Source organism: Schistocerca nitens, chromosome 6, assembly GCF_023898315.1.
Source record: "Schistocerca nitens isolate TAMUIC-IGC-003100 chromosome 6, iqSchNite1.1, whole genome shotgun sequence".
In the NCBI taxonomy this organism is placed as follows: Eukaryota; Metazoa; Arthropoda; class Insecta; order Orthoptera; family Acrididae; genus Schistocerca; species Schistocerca nitens.
The window spans coordinates 143,432,623-143,453,475 of NC_064619.1; the positions used below are offsets into that span (position 1 = coordinate 143,432,623).

At 42.9% G+C, this 20,853-nt stretch overlaps 1 protein-coding gene across 1 annotated transcript in view; it reads left to right on the top strand.

The window, feature by feature from the left end:
• Window positions 1–20,853, top strand: part of LOC126262674 (solute carrier family 2, facilitated glucose transporter member 10-like) — a 62,190-nt gene that overhangs the window by 32,766 nt on the left and 8,571 nt on the right. Inside the window, exon 7 of the mRNA XM_049959448.1 lies at window positions 18,804–18,936. Within this exon, the coding sequence (XP_049815405.1) occupies window positions 18,804–18,936 (133 nt within the window). The remainder of the gene's footprint in view (window positions 1–18,803; window positions 18,937–20,853) is intronic.

Genomic DNA, 20,853 nt, shown 5'->3' on the forward strand with positions numbered 1-20,853 from the left:
CTGTGTGCTCCCATAAGCAGCACTGTACTGTCCCCCACCCCTACCCAGCTATCCCTCAGATCTCATAAGAGGACCGATCATGTCAGTGGTAGCTAATTCTCTTAGTCTCAGTAGGATGATCGTAAATAGTGGCATTCTGCATGTAGCAGTAGATGGTTTTGCCTTTTAGCGCAAATTGCCTCCCCCTCCCTGTCCCAGCCACCTCCTTGCCCCCACCACCCAGACTGTTTCTGCCATCATGTGCTGCTGCTCACAGTCAGCCAGAGACTGTGCCCATGTGTGTGTGTTTGTGTGTGTGTGTGTGTGTGTGTGAATTGCGTTAGCGTGAGTGTGCCTGTGCGTATGTTGTCCGGTTCCAATGAAGGTCTTTTTGGCCGAAAACTTACATGTTTGACAGTCTTTCTTTTTTTATGCCTATCTGTGACTGAATGTCTCCGCTGTGTGATGAATAGCAGCCTGTCTTTTTCATAATATTGACATTTTAACAGTTATGTTTGAGTGTATGAAGATCATAATATTCAAAAGATTGCCATTATACCAGTTATGCTGTACAACTATTATTTATGTACAAGTAGTATTGAGTATGAGTGGAAGTCAGTCCATATAAATACTTCTGAAAGGAACGTATTTTATCAGTATGAAACTTATTTCATCAAGCACATTATATAGTGAGGTGTAGTGGACTGTGCAGTCCTAATTAGTTTGCTTGTTTGTTTGCAGTTACATGTCTGCAGTCCTTGTTCACATTGAAATCTCATACCAAAGTGCCGTAGCACACCACTAACTGGAGGAGCCGAAACCAAAATAGTTCGGCCCATCAATAAAATGGGGTCTTACACAATAATTCATTCCCAGTAATAGAAGAAATGTTGCAGTTTTGTCAGGCCAACTGTGGTGGCTAAAGGAGTTATTGAGTTTGGCTCAACACAGCTGTAACAATTTCACTGCTGCTGATTTAGAGAAGCTACAAAAAAAAAAAAAAAAAAAAAAATCTTGGTTACCGTATGAAGATATGAATCCCGCTCTTCCTGAAAGTACATCAGTACGTTAACCACTGTACGACCTTACTTATTAGCCCAAACAAGCATTATAGCATTATTAGTATTACATTCTTAGTACCATGTAGTACAGCTAATGATACGGTCTTGATAATTTGTACATTGCGGACAGAATATGTATCCGCGTAACAGCTTTAAGCAAGCTGTTGTGCGAAGGGTCACATTTTTCATGGGAGGAAAACGAAATACAAAATCAAGAGTAACAATTATTTCTGGTTTAAAAATAGAAAAATCTTTCATTTATCAGGCGGTGACAGTTACATGCAAACAAACACTGGCAAAGAGTTGGAGGGAACAAGGCTATTCAAGAATTGCTGAGAAAAGTCACTTGGGACACTGAGATATGTAGCAGGATAAGGCAAGTTGGAAATAAACAGTGAAATGTGATCAATAAATGAGATTTGAAAATCTGTAAAGTTGGGGAAAATTCTACTTTACTGATGGCAAAAAGTATTGAAATGAACAAAACCTTATTTTCATTCTATCCCTTTTAAACTAAAAGTGAATATTGTAATTAGAATTCCTTGGTGAATAAATAATGTAGCAAGTAAAGGTTTCAGCTCACCTTATAGTTGAAGCATTGAGGTGACAGAATAGTCCAGATCTCCCTCATTTTGAAGCAGACATCAAAATTATGGATGTTGTGCTGCAGTGTCTTACAAGTATGGGCAGTGTACATTCATCCCTAATGATGGCCTAGTGGTTTTTTATTGGCCAAGAGACTGACAATGGATGCATTTAAGATGGCGTGTGACATGGGTGATCCCAGTGAGGGCTCATCAATAGTCAGCACAGTCCTAATAATATGAATTACATTGCAAGGAAGTCGACTGAAAAGGAGCAGAGGGTGTGATTTGGATGCTAGTGAGGTTAAGTTGGAGCACTGGTGTAGTCTCAGCAGATGGGGGGAGTCAAATTTCATGATATGAGTTTAGAAAGTCGTCGCCCTAGTGCTGCACTTTAGGGCAGGATTGTATCTGGGACTAGAGATTCACTCCTGACTGTTTTAGAGGAATCTGAGTTGTAGGTTGGCTTCAGTGACATGAAAATATTTGCTTGTAAACCAGGCGGAAAAAAACAGGTCCTCTTCTCTGCCTTTGCCCTTGCCCTGCCCCCCACCCCTGCACTCCCCACCTTCCTCCTGCTGCCCTCCTCTTCCCCAGCCAACCTTCCCCTCCTCCCTCTCTCGCCAATCTCATCCCTCCCCAAGTCCACCTGCCCCCTTTCCTTCTGCTGTGCTTCTCTCTCTCTCTCTGTGTGTGTGTCTGTCTCTCTGTGTGTGTGTGTGTGTGTGTGTGTGTGTGTGTGTGTGTGTGTCTGTCAAGACAGCAGCTGTTGGGGAAGGAAGGTAGTTGTTAACGAGATGGAATCATTATGGAATAGAACTGCATAAAAAAAAAAAAAAAAAAAAAAAAAAAACTCTGAGAGTCTTACATTGTAAATAAATTCTGACATTCTAACAAACTTATTCTGTGTTTGCCAGAACTTGTGAAGCAGATCAGATAGAAACAGGCACAACAGATGACATCATAAGATGAATCATGACTGAAGTATCTGCAGCTCATATAAATTATAGAGAGGGGAATCAGCATGTCAGGTAAGGGAAGAACATACTGAAACTAAAGAATAAATGAGACAAAGTAGGGCAGTAATATAACATGGAAAGAAACAGTGGCATCAGTGGACCATATCTGAAGCTGCTGCAAAAAAATCACTCAGACTGATTTGAGGTAGAGACACATAGCTGTGGCACAAATGATCCCCTGGAAAAATTGCCATCTGCAGGTGGCAAGGAACTGGCAAGACCACAAACCAGAAAAAGTTGTCTAAAATGAACATGTCAAATTTCTGAGGTACTTAAGACCATCAGAGATCAGATACCGGAATGCAATACGCCAGACATCACAGTTGTGGAGAAAAAGAAGGTGTGTATCATTGGCATTGCCATCATAGATGATAGCAGAAATGACGAGAAACAACTACCAAAACTTTCCAGATATAAGGACTTGAAAATTGAACTACACTGGCTCAGGTGTAACCCAGTGAAAGTGGTCCCAGCATTTCTCAGCGTACCGGAAGCAATGCCAAAAGATCTTAATGGACATTTGAAAACCATTGACACTGATAAATTATCCATATGTCAACTACAGAAAGCCACTTTACTGAGATCTGCATGAATTATCCACCAATCCATTGCCCAGTCCTAGACACTTGCACAGTATCCAGCAAGTTGTGAACTACAAAATCCAGCATAGTGAACTCATTTGCTGTTTTTCTGTTAGTAATAATAATAATAATAATAATAATAATAATAATAATAATAATTGGCACTGCAAACTATAAAAGAGGGACCAAACCATAAAATTAAGATGCAGATGACAAAAGACAATAATGAAATAATGAAAGCAGGTGAAAGGAGAGCAGAAAGTTTCATCAGGATAGGGATTAGTGCAAGTACCCATCACAGCACTCATTCCCAGGCTTTCTTTTACTCATGACACTGTACTAACTCCCACAGTCAACTGTACCTCCAGACCATTACTCACTTCATTTTCTAGCTGTCTATATGTCTTCATTGATGTGTATCACTATCTTGTTGTAGTGAGATGTTCATTGGCATTTCCACGTCTTTCCCTTTTACTGTATTTCTGATTTACTTGTGTGTGTCATACTGTTTTCAAACCCCTTAAATATCGAAACTTCCTGGCAGATTAAAACTGTGTGCCGGACCGAGACTCGAACTCGGGACCTTTGCCTTTCGCAGACCAGTGCTCTACCATCTGAACTACCCAAGCACGACTCACGCCCCGTCCTCACAGCTTCACTTCTGCCAGTACCTCGTCTCCTACCTTCCACACTTTACAGAAGCACTCCTGCGAACCTTGCAGAACTAGCACTCCTGAAAGAAAGGATATTGCAGAGACATGGCTTAGCCACAGCCTGGGGGATGTTTCCAGAATGAGATTTTCACTCTGCAGCAGAGTGTGCGCTGATATGGGTAGCTCAGATGGTAGAGCACTTGCCTGCTAAAGGCAAAGGTTCTGAGTTCGAATCTCGGTCCAGTGCACAGTTTTAATCTGCCAGGAAGTTTCATATCAACGCACACTCCGCTGCAGAGTGGAAATCTCATTCCCCTTAAATATCGTTAATGGATACATCTGCCCTGTGCCATTTTCACAGTTGATAGAACAGATTTATTCAGACATACTTCTACTGGGTTATATTAAGTGGCACTAAGAAGCTACATCCAGTTAAGTTTTCTGCAATATAAGGTCTATGAGAATGAAGCAGGATGAACTACCTGTTCAGTGTGAGTTAGCAGCTACATGTAAGTTTTACACTCTAAATGTCGTTCCTGGACTGTTCTTTGTATCTTTGAATGGATAATTATTAAATCAAACAATGGAAAATCCAGGATTGAATGTAACAATACCAGAGAAGGAAAGTTGCTACTCACCATATAGCGGAGATGCTGAGTTGCAATAGGCACAATAAAAAGATTCACGCACTCGTAGCTTTTGGCCATTAAGGCCTTTGTCAGCAGTAGACACACATACACTTATGCGCACACACACTCAAGCAAACGCAACTTGCACACACATCTGCAGTATCAGAGAGCTGAAACTAAACTGCGAGCAGCAGCACCAGTGCATGATGGGAGTGGCGACTTGGTGGGGGTAAGGCGAAGGCTGTGTCGGGGAGGGGGAGGGATAGTGTGGTGGGAGTCGTGGACAGTGAAGTGTTGCAGTTTAGACGGTGGGCAGGGGAAAATGTGTGGAGGGGGGAGGGGGTAAGTAGCGGAAAGGAGAGAAATAAAAATAAAAATAAATTAAAAGACTGGGTGTGGCGGTGAAATGACGGCTGTGTAGTGCTGGAATGGGAACAGAGAGGGGGCTGGATGGGTGAGGACAGTGACTAACGAAGGTTGAGGCCAGGAGGGTTACGGGAATGTAGGATGTATTGCAGGAAAAGTAATTATTCTTACACATGATTAATTACAATAAATTAGTGTAGAAATGTGAAGGTGTGGAGTACACAGAACAAGTAACAGTTAAGACAGCAATGACACACATGGAGATGTGATCAATCTGGGAAAACTACATGTATCTGTAGAGGGAGACTGAGGGACTGCTGGCCTCAACATATCATCTTATATTACTGTCCATGTCAGTGGCCTCATCCATTGCGCTACTGGACAGTTGTAATTACACCTTTTGGGTTCCTTTAAAAAGAACGTCTTCATCCCCTCCATTGGAATGCAGTGTCAGTTGACACCTCAGGTGTGAGGCTGTGATACCTGATGATCTTCAGAACACGTTAAGTGCTATATTTTTTAAGGTAAAGCTGTCCTGAGTCTGAAGTTGGATTTGGACACCACAGATTTTTACTAGACATGGTCTTACTCATTCTTTGATTGAAGACAATGACAACTTTTTATCTGCTGGCCTGCTAAGCCTAAAGCATTCGAGGATTTTCTTTCAGGATTTACTCCCTCAGCCTTTGAAGATCCCTCTTCACTACAAGGCAGTGGTTCCTGTCCTCATTTGCCCTTAGGATGCAAAGGGTGCCGTCTCCGCCAGCTGCGTCGTACCGAGCTACACTACCGCCGACGTAGCCCTCCGGATCCAGAGCACGGAAACCTCCTCACCCACACGAATAGTGCTACATTAAGGCGGTGTCCCTTGAGGAGGAAGGAATTGTAATACCATTGTTCAAGAATAGTAGTAGGAAGAAATGCACCAACTACTGAGGAATCTCACTGTTATCACACTGCCTTAAGATAATGGAAAATGTCATAGAAAAAGAACACCAATTAGAGGAACAACAGCATGGGTTCAGAAGTAATAGGGGAACAATAGATCTCATTTTCTCCCTCCAACAATTAATGGAGAAATATTGGGAAAAAGTAAAGGACTTAATAGTAGTATTCGTGGATTTGGATAAAGCAGATGACAGTGTACCAAGGGATAAAATATAGGAATGCTTGAGAAAACATAATGTTCCTGATTCATTAATTACAAAAGTCCAGATGCTGTACGATGGTTGTGAGAGCAGTGTACAAGTAAGAGGTGGAAGATAGGAGGTGGAAGATCAAAATGGTTTAAGACAAAGAGAGGTGTTCGGCGAGGCAGTTCGCTCTCCCCATTACTCTTCATTATATTTATGGACACAATCATGAAAGAAATCAAGGAAGAAGAAGATGAAGATCTTTTGTTTCTGCTGATGACATAGCCATTTGGGGAGAGACAGAAATGGAGGTTCAGAGGAGGGTAGATTTCTGGAACACAAAATTTTAAAAATTCAAGTTAGCTATGAGTAGGAACAAGACAGTGGCAATGAAGATTAGCAGGACACCAACGCCTTGTCACATCATACTGGAGGGGGAGAAGGTTGAATGTGTGAAGAGCTTCAATTATCTGGGTAGCATCATACCATGTGATGGAAGTTCCAAACTAGGAAACAGAATAACAAAAGGATCTAGCTTGTTCCACCAAGTACGAAATCTAATCTGGGACAAGGAAGTCCCTCAAAGAGCCAAACAGACAATGTATAAAACTTATCTCCTGCCAATCATGATGTTTAGTCTAGAGGCCTGTGTCATAAATAAGAGAGTCAAATACAAGCATCTGAAATGACGTTCCTTAGGTCAGCTCTACAGAAAACTAGGAGAGACAAAGTCAGGAAGGATTATGTAAGGAGAGACTTGCAGGTGACATCGACTACAGAGGAGGGAATGAGTGCTTTGAGATTGAAGGGGTTTGGTCATGTGAAGTGAATGCACCCCAACTCGAACTCCATGCTAGTATTTGAAGATGGAGGTACCAGGAAGAAGACCAATTGGGCAGCCTAGAAAGAGGTGGACAGACCAGGAGAGGAGTAACATGGGATGATGTAGTGGAGAGGGAAAAGCTATACCAGAAGACCAATTGGGCAGCCTAGAAAGAGATGGACAGACCAGGAGAGGAGTAACATGGGATGTAGTGGAGAGGGAAAAGCTATACCAGGACAGAAACCAATGGAGGCATATCGTTCACAAAGTTCCTACCTGGCTCGCTGGACGGAAATCCTGATGGTGATGGTGATGGTGATGGTGATGGTCTTACTACTTTTGAACTGTCTGACTGCCAATTATAGGGAGAGGAGGGAGGGATGGGAGGTCCACAGTGCAACTTCACATTTTTTGCATACACAATTCATTGAAATATGTGAAAAAAATGGTAACTTCAGGCAAAAAATTATAGGACTGATTGGGGGTTGAAACCTGAACCTTTGGGTTGGAAGGCTGACATTTAACTCACATAGCCACCAAGCCATATATTATCTTTCATATGGTCAATTTCCAACAAAGATATGTGTAGTGAACATAGAAAAAATGTGTACTGTATGGTTAGCTGACTGCCATGAGGACGACCTGGGTTCGATTTCCGCCACTCTAGGGATCTCTCCTTGGTGGGAGGACTGGAACGGGTTGCACCCAGTCTCCTGATGCCAGTTGAGGAGCTACTTAACTGAGTAGTAGCACCTCCAAGTCACAGAAACTGACAGCAGCATAGAAAGCTGTGTGCTGAATTCACATACCGTATCCAGTGACACCATTGGCAGAGGTGACATGGTGATCAGTCAGTACCGATATACCCACCAGGGCCTGTGGACAGGGTTCACATTTACATTTACAGTTTACCTGAAGACACTAAAGCTTAGTTTACACTGGAGCACACACAAGTAAACAAGTGTATTGTGAATGAGAATTCTCTCTGGTATAAAAGATGGGTGAACAAGAGCAAACAGCATTGGTCATATCAATTCTGCATTCACTGGTGCTTGTTCATATTCTGTTGGTTGTCAGTCTTTTAGTGAACCATTTTAAGAAGTTTGCATCCTCTCTGCTTTGGTGCTAACAGCACAAAGTGCATATTCGGCTGCTATTTTGCATGCAAACTACTTTTGTTGTTGACACGTGGTAGAAAGTTGCTAAGGTACTTGATGGTCCAACTGGGGACATGAGAAAGACGAAACCCCATTAGACACTTAAAATCGCTAGAGAGCAATGAGTAAGCACAAGATTTGTATTATTTTTTATTAAAAAGGAACAGTACAATTAATTTTCTTGAAAGTAAACAATTATGGATATGTATCTATTATACTGATTAAAAGATTTGCTTATTCTTGTTGCTTACTTTCACGTAGCTGTGATTACATGACTGATGTCTCATTGTTATTTTAGAGGTGTCTAAAACAAATAAAATTCATTTTCCCAAAATTATGGTATCTCCACTCATAACAAACTATGTAACAGATTTTGTCAAATGGCCTATGTGACAGTCAATTTCTTCATCATACTTCATTGATATTATCTCCCTTATATGTACTTTTATTATACTTGAAGAGTATTTTGATTTTTAATTTCCTCCTCAGTTGTAGTGAGAAGCCATTGAAAGACCTCAACTGACATACGGTCCTCAGGGCCTCAGCATTCGTTTGCTGGGTAGGGGTGTAGCAACACTGGTGTTTCTGAGCTGGGGCTGGTAAGTGCTGCCAGTCTTTCATCACTGTAAGCTCTGGGGCATGCTTCAGTGACCACCGCACTGTGCATTGATGGAACAGTGTGCCAGAGGGAATGGGGCTCTTGGCTTGACCACCCAGATTGTCAGGATGGTAAAAAAAAAAAAAAAAAAAAAAAAAATGCGTTGTTGTTGAGGTGGAACAGTTAGCAGCAGACAACCTCTGGGGAAACTGCTGCACCTCAGCTGTATGAGGCTTACTCAGGCAAGTGGGGCTTTGTGTGATGGGAACATTATTTCGCTAACTGCTTGTGGACCGACATGAAACCCTTGAAATTTTCTCCTCCACCTCCCAGCAGAATGGGTGGGCCACTGGTATTTATCAAAACCAAATCTCTCACGAGGCCTTGTCTGACAAGTCCTCCCTGTGTGACAAGACTTTTGCAAGGGAACACGTACTATTGGTCGGAATGTGCTTTCCGTAGCTAAACAAAAGGAGGGAAGCTTTGAGAAAGTTTCCTCTAACTACATTCAGAAGGATTCAGAGGGCATAGCAGGTACATTAAAATCTGTTAAACATTTGTACAATGGGACACTGTTGGTCAAAACCTCTCGTTTCCAACAAGTGAAAAACCTGCAGAAGTGAAAAGCCTTGAGGAATATGTCATTGAAACTGAGCTACACACCACCTTAAACTACAGCAAATGTACTGTGAACATTCTCAAAGAAAAATCAAATGATAAGTGGGCTCAAGGAGGTATAGTCAGTGTGCAAAATATCATGAAGAGGGTGGATGGGGATATGCTAAAATTCGACTCCTTTATCCTTATGTTCAGTAGCACAAAACTCCCAGGGCATTTCAAAACAGGTTCCCTTTGCTTAAGTGTGTGGCCCTATGTCCCCAACCCTATGCGCTGTTTTAAATGCTAGCACTTTTTGGGAACATCACTTTTAAGATGTAAGGGAGAAGCCACGTTTAATAAATGTGGTAAGACCACCGAAGAAGGTGTTGTTTGTTCATCTTTGAAGTGTGTGAATTGCTCTAGGGATGACCCTGTCTGTAGTAGGGACTGCTGTGTACACTGATCAGCCCGAACATTATGACCACCTACTTTGATAGCTGTTATGTCCACATTTGGCATGGACTACAGCAGCAATGCAGCATGGTATGGAAGTAATGAGGCCTTGACAGGTCACTGGAGTTAGTTGGCACCACATGTGCTCACACAAGTCACCTAATTCCCATAAATTCCTGGGAGGGGGCCAGTGAGCTCTGATGTCACGTTCAGTCACATCCCAGATGTGTTCGATCAGGTTCAGATCTGGCAAATTGGGGGGATTGGGGGCAGCACAGTACAGCACTTTGGAACCCACCAATGTGTTCCTCAAAGCAATCCATCACGCTCCTGGCCTTGTGACATGGCGCATTAGCTTGTTGAAAAATGCCACTGCGGTCAGGAAACATGATACAATCTGCCTTCTGTCAAACTCGCATAGATTGTGCACCTTCCCCATTCTACACACGGGCAGCATGCTCACTGGTACTACATGCACTGTGTGTGTGTGTGTGTGTGTGTGTGTGTGTGTGTGTGTGTGTGACTTGTGGTCATTCTTTGCCAGGTGACACTGCTACCACCTGGATGAGTTTATGTTGATAGAATTTCGTTGGTCATAATATTATAGCTGATCAGTGTATATCTTGAAGAATGGAAGATACAAGAGCTTACAACTAAGAAGTGCATCACAATATGGTGAGGACAAACTGCCTATTGGCTTCTGTCTCGGGTTCTTCGGCCGACGTTCATCTACTGATTTTTCTGACGTTCATCTACTGATTTTTCTGACGTTTCGCCAGCACGAGTGGCTGGCATTGTCAAAGCTTCACCCTCCATTGCCGGTGGTGAACTGGAGCCGAGCTCGCGGGCGCAGACTATATGTACCTGGCGCGCCAACGTCCGAGGGCTTCTCCGCGGTCATTTCCGGTGCGGTTCTCCTCTTGCTACCTGCGACGGTCGTTCGCTGCAGTACGGGAAGCCAGGATCCGTTGACCTTAAGGCTTTCCTCTTTCTTGTTCAAACTGTTCGCGTGTTTTTGTATTTCTACAGCTTCTCTGAACAAGCGCGTGTGATAGTGGTTCTCTACAGCCAGAACTTCCGTGTCGGCGAATTTTATTACGTGGTCGGTCTCATTCAGTGCGTGTTCTGCCACAGCCGATTTCTCCACCTGCCCCAACCTGCAATGTCGCTTATGCTCCTTGATCCTGGTGTTAATGGATCGTCCAGTCATCCCGACATAAACTTTTCCGCATGTGCATGGTATGCGGTATATTCCCGACATTGAAAGTGGGTCTCTTTTCTCCTTCGCCGATCTAAGACACTCTTTGATCTTCCTTGTCGGTTTGAAGATCGTCTTTACGCCATGTTTGCGCAATATACGGCCGATTCTGTCCGTCACTCTGGGAATGTATGGCAGAAAGGCCGTACCCGACATTTCTTTTTCTGGTTCCTTACTTCGCCGAGTGTTTGGCTCAGTTACACTTCTAATATAATTTGTGGAGTACCCATTGCTCCTCAGGAGAAGTGTAACTGAGCCAAACACTCGGCGAAGTAAGGAACCAGAAAAAGAAATGTCGGGTACGGCCTTTCTGCCATACATTCCCAGAGTGACGGACAGAATCGGCCGTATATTGCGCAAACATGGCGTAAAGACGATCTTCAAACCGACAAGGAAGATCAAAGAGTGTCTTAGATCGGCGAAGGAGAAAAGAGACCCACTTTCAATGTCGGGAATATACCGCATACCATGCACATGCGGAAAAGTTTATGTCGGGATGACTGGACGATCCATTAACACCAGGATCAAGGAGCATAAGCGACATTGCAGGTTGGGGCAGGTGGAGAAATCGGCTGTGGCAGAACACGCACTGAATGAGACCGACCACGTAATAAAATTCGCCGACACGGAAGTTCTGGCTGTAGAGAACCACTATCACACGCGCTTGTTCAGAGAAGCTGTAGAAATACAAAAACACGCGAACAGTTTGAACAAGAAAGAGGAAAGCCTTAAGGTCAACGGATCCTGGCTTCCCGTACTGCAGCGAACGACCGTCGCAGGTAGCAAGAGGAGAACCGCACCGGAAATGACCGCGGAGAAGCCCTCGGACGTTGGCGCGCCAGGTACATATAGTCTGCGCCCGCGAGCTCGGCTCCAGTTCACCACCGGCAATGGAGGGTGAAGCTTTGACAATGCCAGCCACTCGTGCTGGCGAAACGTCAGAAAAATCAGTAGATGAACGTCAGAAAAATCAGTAGATGAACGTCGGCCGAAGAACCCGAGACAGAAGCCAATAGGCAGTTTGTCAACAAGTGGCCACGAAAGCCTCAACAATTTTGTAATATGGTGAGGCCTAAAAGATGTATGAGGCCATGCTGCCCCCCCCCCCCCCCCACACACACACACACACACACCCCTCCAACATTTGGTACCTCAGTTGCTTCTGCTCATAAAAAGCCTGTTCAGAAAACAAGTACAGCTACACAAATGGAGATTGCTAGTGTCAGCACTAGCATCTGCGTTTGTCATTGCGCTACCCCCAGAACATCAGAAAAGGCCGTGGTTGCCGACATTGTTGACATTCCTGCCTCTCCAAAGGTTGTCTGATCCACCATCCAGTGCTGCCCATACCGCCGCCACAGTTGTCTCTGAAACCTCCCCAAGGCAAAAAAAAGGGCAAAGTGTTAATCACTGATTGAGATGTGAATCAAACAGTCCAATGATGTTGACGTCATTCTGACATCTCTCACGGTTAATCTCCTGAGCCGATGCACCTTGATGTTGGCCTGTGGCACTCATCTCGCGCAAGACTGAACCTCCACTCATTGGGGGCTTGCAACCCCCTTGATTATTGGAACCCATACTACAGTGGAACATTAATGAGTTCAGGACTCCAGTGGAGGAACATAAATTCCTAGCAGAAGAGCACCCCATGTGCTTATGCTAGCAGGAAATGCATTTTAAAGCGTCTGATGCCCCTGTGTTAGGGGCTACATTTTCCATTCCAAGGATGACTTGACTGGGGAAAGGGCCAGTGGTAGGGTCACTGTGTTTGTCAATAACTTGTGCCACCCCTCTGCCTTCTCCTGGCTACTGACCTGCGAGCAATTGAAGTTGAAATTCTAGTGTGTTAGAGAATCACTGTTCTTTGCTGTATTTACCTCCGCAATATCCGATAGACTCTGCGGCTGTCACTGATCTTGTAGAACAACTCTCTTACCCATTTCTCTATTGGGTTACTTCAATGCCAGTAATGTATTATGGGACATGGGACTCAAACCCAGCTTGCCCTAGGGGTCAAATTTTGGAGATCCTCATTATGTCTCATGAGCTGTACATTCTCAACATGGGCAATGCCCCTAATTTCTCAGCTGCTACCTGGTATCCTCAACCATGGACCTCTCTTTCTGCTCTTCAGCCTTCGCATATTCTGCTCTGTAAGAAGCAATGGATGATCTTCGTACCAGTGACTGCTTCCCATTGTGGATCCACCTACTGAATGGAGTATTACCAGACAGAAAGCCACAGAAATGGATGGTCAATAGAGCTAACTGGCTGCTGTTCAGTCAGCTGGCTGTGTTGAACACTGAGGGAGCATCCAGGAATGGGTGGACCACATCACACGAGTGATCCACCATGCCACTGACTTACCCATCCTAAACTGATCAGGTCATTTTAGGAGGCAACCTTTGCCTTGGTGGACTAGTTAGTGGGGCTTAGCAATCCAGGTCAGTCACGTGACTCTATAATGGTTTAAATGTGGCCCAACAGCAACCCCCCCCCCCACTCCCCTCGTTGTTTTGAGTCAAGAGAGCCAAGACTTGACACAAGGTTAAGGAGAGCAATAAAAAAGGTCACAACAAGCATCCCCGGACTCTATCAACCATTCTACCTTCTCTACAAAAGTATAGGAAGCCATCAGGAGTAGTTCCATTAAAAACAGTTGCTTACCATTAGCAGCAGTGCTGAAACAAGGCTATCTCCAAATGACACCCGGAGACATCTCACAGACGGTGGCAGAACATTTTGCTACGACTACTGCCATGCCAATCAGATGTTCTGTTGCTGATGTGTGACCATAGAAAGGAGCCATTTGGGCCTCAGTGCCAACTATTATGAGTCTTATAAGTGCCTTTTTTCCATGTGGGAGCTGGATTCGGCATAGTCTGAGGCTTGTGATCCTGTACCTGGTCATGACGAAATGCTTTGACATTTGCAGGCAGCTTCAAATAAAATTATCCTCGAGCATCTGAATTGGGTATGGCAGACAGGCCACTTTCTAAACTACTGAAAAGAGGCCATTTTTATATCTCTCCTCAAACAAGGAAAGAACCCGATAGTTAGTGGCGTGGTGCCTTAACATGCTGTGTAGGAAAGACCCTGGAACAAATGGCTAACCGTCATCCCCCCTGGATGTTAGAGACAAGGCAACTCCTTTGCCACTCTCAATGTGCACCGAGAAGGTTGTGATCCAATGTTGACAACCTGACCCTACTAGAGGCGGCTATCCAGCAAGCTTTCCTATGTAACCACTGCTGTGTTGGTATATCCTTTGGCATCAGTAAGGTGTGTGATACTATTGGAGACAAGTTATTCTAGGACAGCTCCACCGATGAGGCTCTCGTGGCTACCTGTTCATTCTCACAGCCCTTCCTCTGTAAGCTCTTTTTAGATACTGAGTTGGTGAAGTGCTGTTGGGTCATTTGGAGCAGCGGAAAGGTAATGTTCCACAAGGCAGTTGTATAATTGTTACCCTATTTGCCATAGCCATAAACAATATGTTTATGGTTAGGAGTCCTGGACAATGCTCCTTATTTGTGTATGATTTTGCAGTTTTCTGTTTGTGCTCAAGTACTGCAACAATGACTTGCCAGTTGCAAGTTACCAACTTACAGTGAAGAGGTTTTAAGAATGTGCTTGCAAAGTTGGGTTTTAAGAATGTGCTTGCAAAGTTGGGTTTTACATTTTCTGCCAATAAGTGTGTGTGTGTGTGTGTGTGTGTGTGTGTGTGTGTGTGTTCATTTGAATTGTTTGCATTGCCACTTTACTTCACCTAACTTGCATATGCATGAAACCATTCAACCTTTTACAAATTTTGTGAGGTTTCTGGACCAATGTTATAACAAGAATGAACATGATTTATGGAACATAGTACTTTATAGAGCAACATGTAAGGTACAGGTTGTGCATAGCATTGAACATATAGACTGGACAACAGCAACACAGTGTAAAAAAAAATAGGCCAAGCACTCATTTGCGATAGCTTAAATAATGCCATTTCTTTGGCCGCTCACTAGAGTGCACTAGAAGGCTGACGTACATGGCCTCTATAAGCACACCTGTGAACTGTATGGATGTGCGCTCTGAAACTGCGCACACATCAATGAAGGTATGTCATGCCTGCCTTTGGGCGGGGGGGGGGGGGGGAGGGAGGGGGGAGGAACCACTTACATATGTACGTGCATATATAAAAAACACTATGCACCTAAAATGCATGGTAGAGAAAGAAAAAGCACTGCTACCTCAACAACACGATGGCGGGCAGACTCTTTCACGGTAATGTGAACCTAAAAGCTGGTAACACAACCTAGCCAAGGGGAAGACAGAGATGAAAACTCAGAGCAGAGGGACTCCAGTTGCTGATACGGAACTTGATCTGAAAATAAATTTACCTCATCGGCAGTGGAGAAACCAAAAGTGTTAAATGCATCTAACCTGAATAGGCCTGTGATATAGGAATGACCCACAACAAGGAAGGTTAGAGGGTTAACAACAGATAAGAGACTGGAGTGGAAAACTGACCTAGGATCAGAATTTGTTGTTTATTGTAGCTAACAAACTTCTGTGAAACCTGTGTGAGGGGAGGAGAGCCCAAATCCACGTATGTTTGTGTGTTTACTAAAGTCATTGCAGCTTTTGTGTCCACTTGAATTTTTAGTGCTGTATTAAACACATACAAGTTAACCAACAATTTGTTCAGAGAAATAGTTATTGTAGAAATATAGTTTATGTACATCGGTACTACTGTGTCTGCCATGTTTGAAGAGCAGTTACACACCGATGCACTGTGGCCTTTCTTTCAACACTTGTTGCAAACCGACCAACGCTTAGGGCATGCAGCAAGCTCATGTTGGATGAAGCAGTACGAGCAAGACAGAAGAGGGGCATGCGGCCGCTGCTGTGACACGGCCTGTTGCTGCTGTGGCCGTAACCAATGCTACCCCATGCGATGCTGCAACAGCTTCCCCGTCATCCTGAACACTTGCAGTGTGCGTAACAGAGATTAATGAGCAACTTCTGATACCTCACTGCATGCAGCAATCTGCCTCTGGCCTGTGACACTTTAAAGGACTGTGCTATGTTGAGCACATCCATAAGCATCACATTCTCACATTGAAGTGCTTTTTTGCAGATTTCCCTATCCAGATCCGAATGAATAATAACATCATGTTCCATGTGATCAGCATAGGATTTGTGGTGAGTACCAGTGACTAATTTACAACAATGGCTCAACCCATGTAATTCTGCAGCCCAGGCTTTATAAGATTGGATTGGGCATTCCTGACAATGGTGAAAATCTACACACGTTGCAATGACAAGTGTTCTGTCACAGTAATAGGTTGAGAGAAGCTTGCACATTTCATCAAATGATAAGCTGGCCGGTTCTAGCGAAGGCACACATTGGCCCAATGACTGATATATGTGTGGAGAAAGCCTGGAAAGAAAGGAAGCTCTACACAGGTTTGCATTGCCCAAGCAAAAAATGTGGAAATGTTGGTGTAACCATGCCTCATAGGAGTCCCAATCTTCAGCCAATTCATCATAAGGTGGAAAGGGTGATGGTTGCACAGACTGGAGAGTAATAACTATATCTTGAAACTCTTCCATTTATCTGTGTTTGCATACAAAAACAACAATATGAGGTTGTGGGTCCACCTTGATGCAAAACACTTTTGTTATTTGTTTGTTTATTCCCCCAAACTGGTTTCAGTGACAAATATCTCCATCATCAGTGGGTTCTTTGATTCTTATTTACTGTATATCATAGCATGATATTACAATTGTTGCCACTGTTTCTGACATAGTTTCTTTGTTGCCATTTTTCTCAGCATACATTGTGTCATCTGCAAGGCCATTGGAAAGTTCACAGCTTTTTTTAGACACATAGAAATATAACTTTTGCACCTTACTCGCGATCCGAAACATTATGCCATCTTGTTGTGGTTACCGGGTCTAAAGTACCTGAAGGCAAGGACCCAGAATATATTGAATGTCTTCAAATGCCTTAGCCACAGGTCTTGGGGAGCAGACAGGTTGGGCCTGTTCCAGTTTTATAGAGGTTTCATGAGATCACAGCTAGACTATGAGTGCACAGTATACGGCTCAGTGAGAGATCTTTGATGCTATCCACTACGAGAGTCTTAGGCTGGCCATGGGTGCTTAAAGGATGCCCTGTACCGAGTATTTGTGCTGAGGCTGGAGAGCTGTCACTTCCCATGTGGTGGAAACTGATCATGGTACATCAAGCGTATAAGTTCCTTGCTGCTCCGAATTCACCATTGTATTGCACTGTTGCTTGACCAGTTATGGAATGCGTTTTCTTCAGTCGTCCATGATCAATGAGGCCCTTTGGAATCCATGTGAAGTGTGAGGTGCAGTCCCTTGTATATACTGATTCATATCGGAGATTTTAACCAACTACAACTCTGGTTACTGCAGAGGGAAAGAATAATTTTAGATTTAGTGCAGCACAGGAGAGATTGCCCTCCTACTTATGTTTTTACAATGATATTTTCCAACGTTTTAACTGAGCTCCACAACTAGTAGCTGTATTCATGGATTAGTCTAACCAGGCAGTTTTCGTTGGCTGCTATTTTGTTTTCCCTGATCATGTCCTCAGGATTTGCTTGTCTCCAACCTCATTGTCGTCGATGTCAAATTATTTGCATTCTTGAGGATGCTGGAGTAAATGAGATGTGCCTTGCCTGCGAAATTCATCGTCTGTTCCAACTCCCTTCATGTCCTTCAACCTCTGCAACCCTTGTATCCAGCAGATAAAGTAGTCTAGGATATCCAGGGTGCCCTTCTCCACTTACAAAGGCTGGGGAAGGATATGTCTTTCTGCCGGGTGGCAGGTCACATGGGTGTTAAGGGGAATAAAAGGGCAAGTGTAGCAACCAAGCAGGCATGTCATGAGCTTCAGGTAATTTAGTATGCCATCTCCCGGTGTGCTATCACTTTTCTGTTTAGGTGCAGAGTCATGCATCAATGGGAAGAAGAGTGGCTCAAAGTGACAGACAATAAGCTGCATCTAGTAAAGTCCACTCCACCTCCCTCGACTCATGCGGGGGGGGGGTGGGGGGGGTGGGGGGGGTGAGGTGCTCCTTACTTGTCTTCCGCATAGGTCGCAACCCTCTGAAGCATGGCTTCTTGTTCTGGCGAGAGGACCCTCCAATGCGTGATGCTTGTGACGCACAGTTCTCTGTGTGCCACATTTTACTAGAATGTGTTTTATTTTGGGACCAGAGCGCAGCAGCAGATTTGCCAACAGATCTGCCTTCTGTTTTAAGTTACTTTCAAATGGCTGTGGATAGAGTTTAATGGTTTAGTGATATGTTCAACTTGTTTCCTAAAATTTTTGGGAAGTGTTCTTAATGTATTAAAGGGTGACTGGCCCACCCATATTTTTTGTAACTGCTCAGCCATTCACACTTACCTACGTTACTATTTTAGCTCTTCTCTCGATTCTTGTATTTTCAGTTTTAGCACCTTTTAGGATATGAGAGTGGCTTGCCCTGGTTTTTGCAAGTGGTGAGCTTCCATGGGGTTGGCATGCTTTACTCACTCTTTTGTGTTTTCTCTAGTGTAAATGCTTGTTCGCAGGAAAAAATGTATAGTAGTGAATAATGCAATTTATCTGCGACTGTCATTAGTGTGCTTTTACTTCCATTTTCTCTGGGATTTAAACAATATGTAGGAGCATTGTGCTTGGACAGGCTTCTACAAATCCATATATTTTTCTTTAGTTTTTGTCATATAAGTTGCATTTTTAAAGCTAAAGAGGAAAACTGAGAGTCCCATGTGATTTCATTCTTTACTTTTAGTGCACAAATTGTTGAGTTTACTATTGTACAGCAGATATGTCATTATCAATTGATTTACTCTATAACTGGTTTATCATTTGTTTCAGAGTCCCTTTCAGTGGCTGGAACATTCCTACTCAATAGTGTAGTGTGCATGATCGGAGTTTTACTGATATTTTTGTTTGTACCAGAAACTAAAGGCAAATCTTTACATCAGATTGCACAAGAACTGAAGAATGTGTAAGTATACATTTTTTACTCTTTTTTGCATTTTTAAGAATTACTTAAAATTTTAGTGTTACAGTCTGTTAAAGAAACCGATTCTGTAATATGTTTCTTCAAACTGATTTTAGTGTTTCATTCTTTTTATTGAGGTATGACAATACTGAATGTAGACAACAGCTGTTTCTTTGTCTTAGCCCTGCCAGTGTGCATAGAATTTGTATTCTTCCTAAACAGTTCTCTTATTTCGGTTTTCCAATGATAGTGATCTAGTTGTTATAGTCTCTTGATTTTATATATATGTTTTCATTTAACATTGACCTTATATCTGTCGATAATTTCAGTTGTTGGGAAGATCTTTTATTCCTTATTTCTTGTTATTGACTTTCCTTGTTGAGGATCTATTCAATTATGCTACTTGCTTGAACTACTCCCAGAAATTTCATTTCTGAAATCTTATTCTTACTGATGCTGTGAACTTTCTAGATTATTGATTCAGTCTTGTACAATAGAATTGTAATAGCCATTGTAATTGTATATTCGGTTTCAGCACGTGCTTTTACATCCAATACAAGACACACAAGCTCGACTGAATTGACTTATTGTTTATTCACACAATTCTGATTATTTGAACAACCAAATTAAATGTACTTAGAGAGTCTTCCAGAGTAAACACCAAATAAATGAACACTTCTTCTGTAATTCTTAGTTGGCATAAAGGGCTGCTCTTGCTACTGCCAAGAATGAAGTCACTTGCTAGACTATATAGTGGAAACAAAAGTTAAGTTCTGAAATGCTACAAGTCCATTTGTCTTGAAAGCTGTTCTTTTATGAGTATGAATGATGTCAAATTAAATTTCTGTACTACAATCCTGTCCTAGTCCAGACCCACCTAGCTGGTAGTGTCTGGTCCTTGGTAGCACAACGTCATGGTCAGAACAGCGGTGGTGAACAGTGAAATGGATGACGAAAGCTGCAGTCGCGGCAGATCTAGTGATGATCATCACATCTGGGCAGGCAATGTCAAAGCTTTCTGCTGCTCCAGCGAGAGCTTAAATCCTCGCTTCGTGGAGGATTACTTTGTTTTGATTGGCTGCAGAGCTGGGCCGCAGAAGCAGAACATAGTGCTGATCTGTGCATGCTGATTCTATTTGTGCGATGATTGCGGTTTTAATATTTTTTGTGTGGGATCTAAAATTTAAAAAAACTTCTCTCACACCGGCCTGATTTAGCTTCACTGATCAGGATAGTAAAAACATGCGTATGTTAAGGGAATTTTCATTCACAAAGCAGGCTTATCACATTCACACAGTTCAATACTGTTCTATCCTGATTAAATTGAGCTTAACTTAAATTCCATAAGGCAGTGAAGCAATTTCAAAGTCTTGGTGCGACGAAAATTGTCAGTCGATCTCCTGGAAACATTTGTAATAATTATTAACTTTCGGTGATCACATGGGGAAGACCGGAGATCTGCTGGTAAGACCGTGTTAGCCTACTTATTTGAAGTAACTGGATATCTTGAGCATACAAAACGGCAGGTTTGTCCAGTGTAAATCAGACGTTCCCCACTGATCCCGTGCAACACAGCGTAGTAAGCAGACACTGTCAATAATAATCAGTTAAATAATACGCGAACACACTTACTTTAGTTTAGTTCATGTATTAAATTCCTTCTCATACAGAATCTCATCAAGATGGCGACTAGCTCAACAATACATACATATACATCCTCCTTCTTTCACGACTAATCGGCAAGAATTCCTTCATTCTTTTCATAAGAGAAAACATAGATAGCAGAGAAGCTATTCCATGGAGTAAATGGACGCTCCAAGGAATAATTGGGCTTGAAACTACTTTGCATTGATAATCGGTAAGATAAGAAGAGATATTTCGAGATATGTACTGAGTTATATAATTTATAAATTTTCTGAA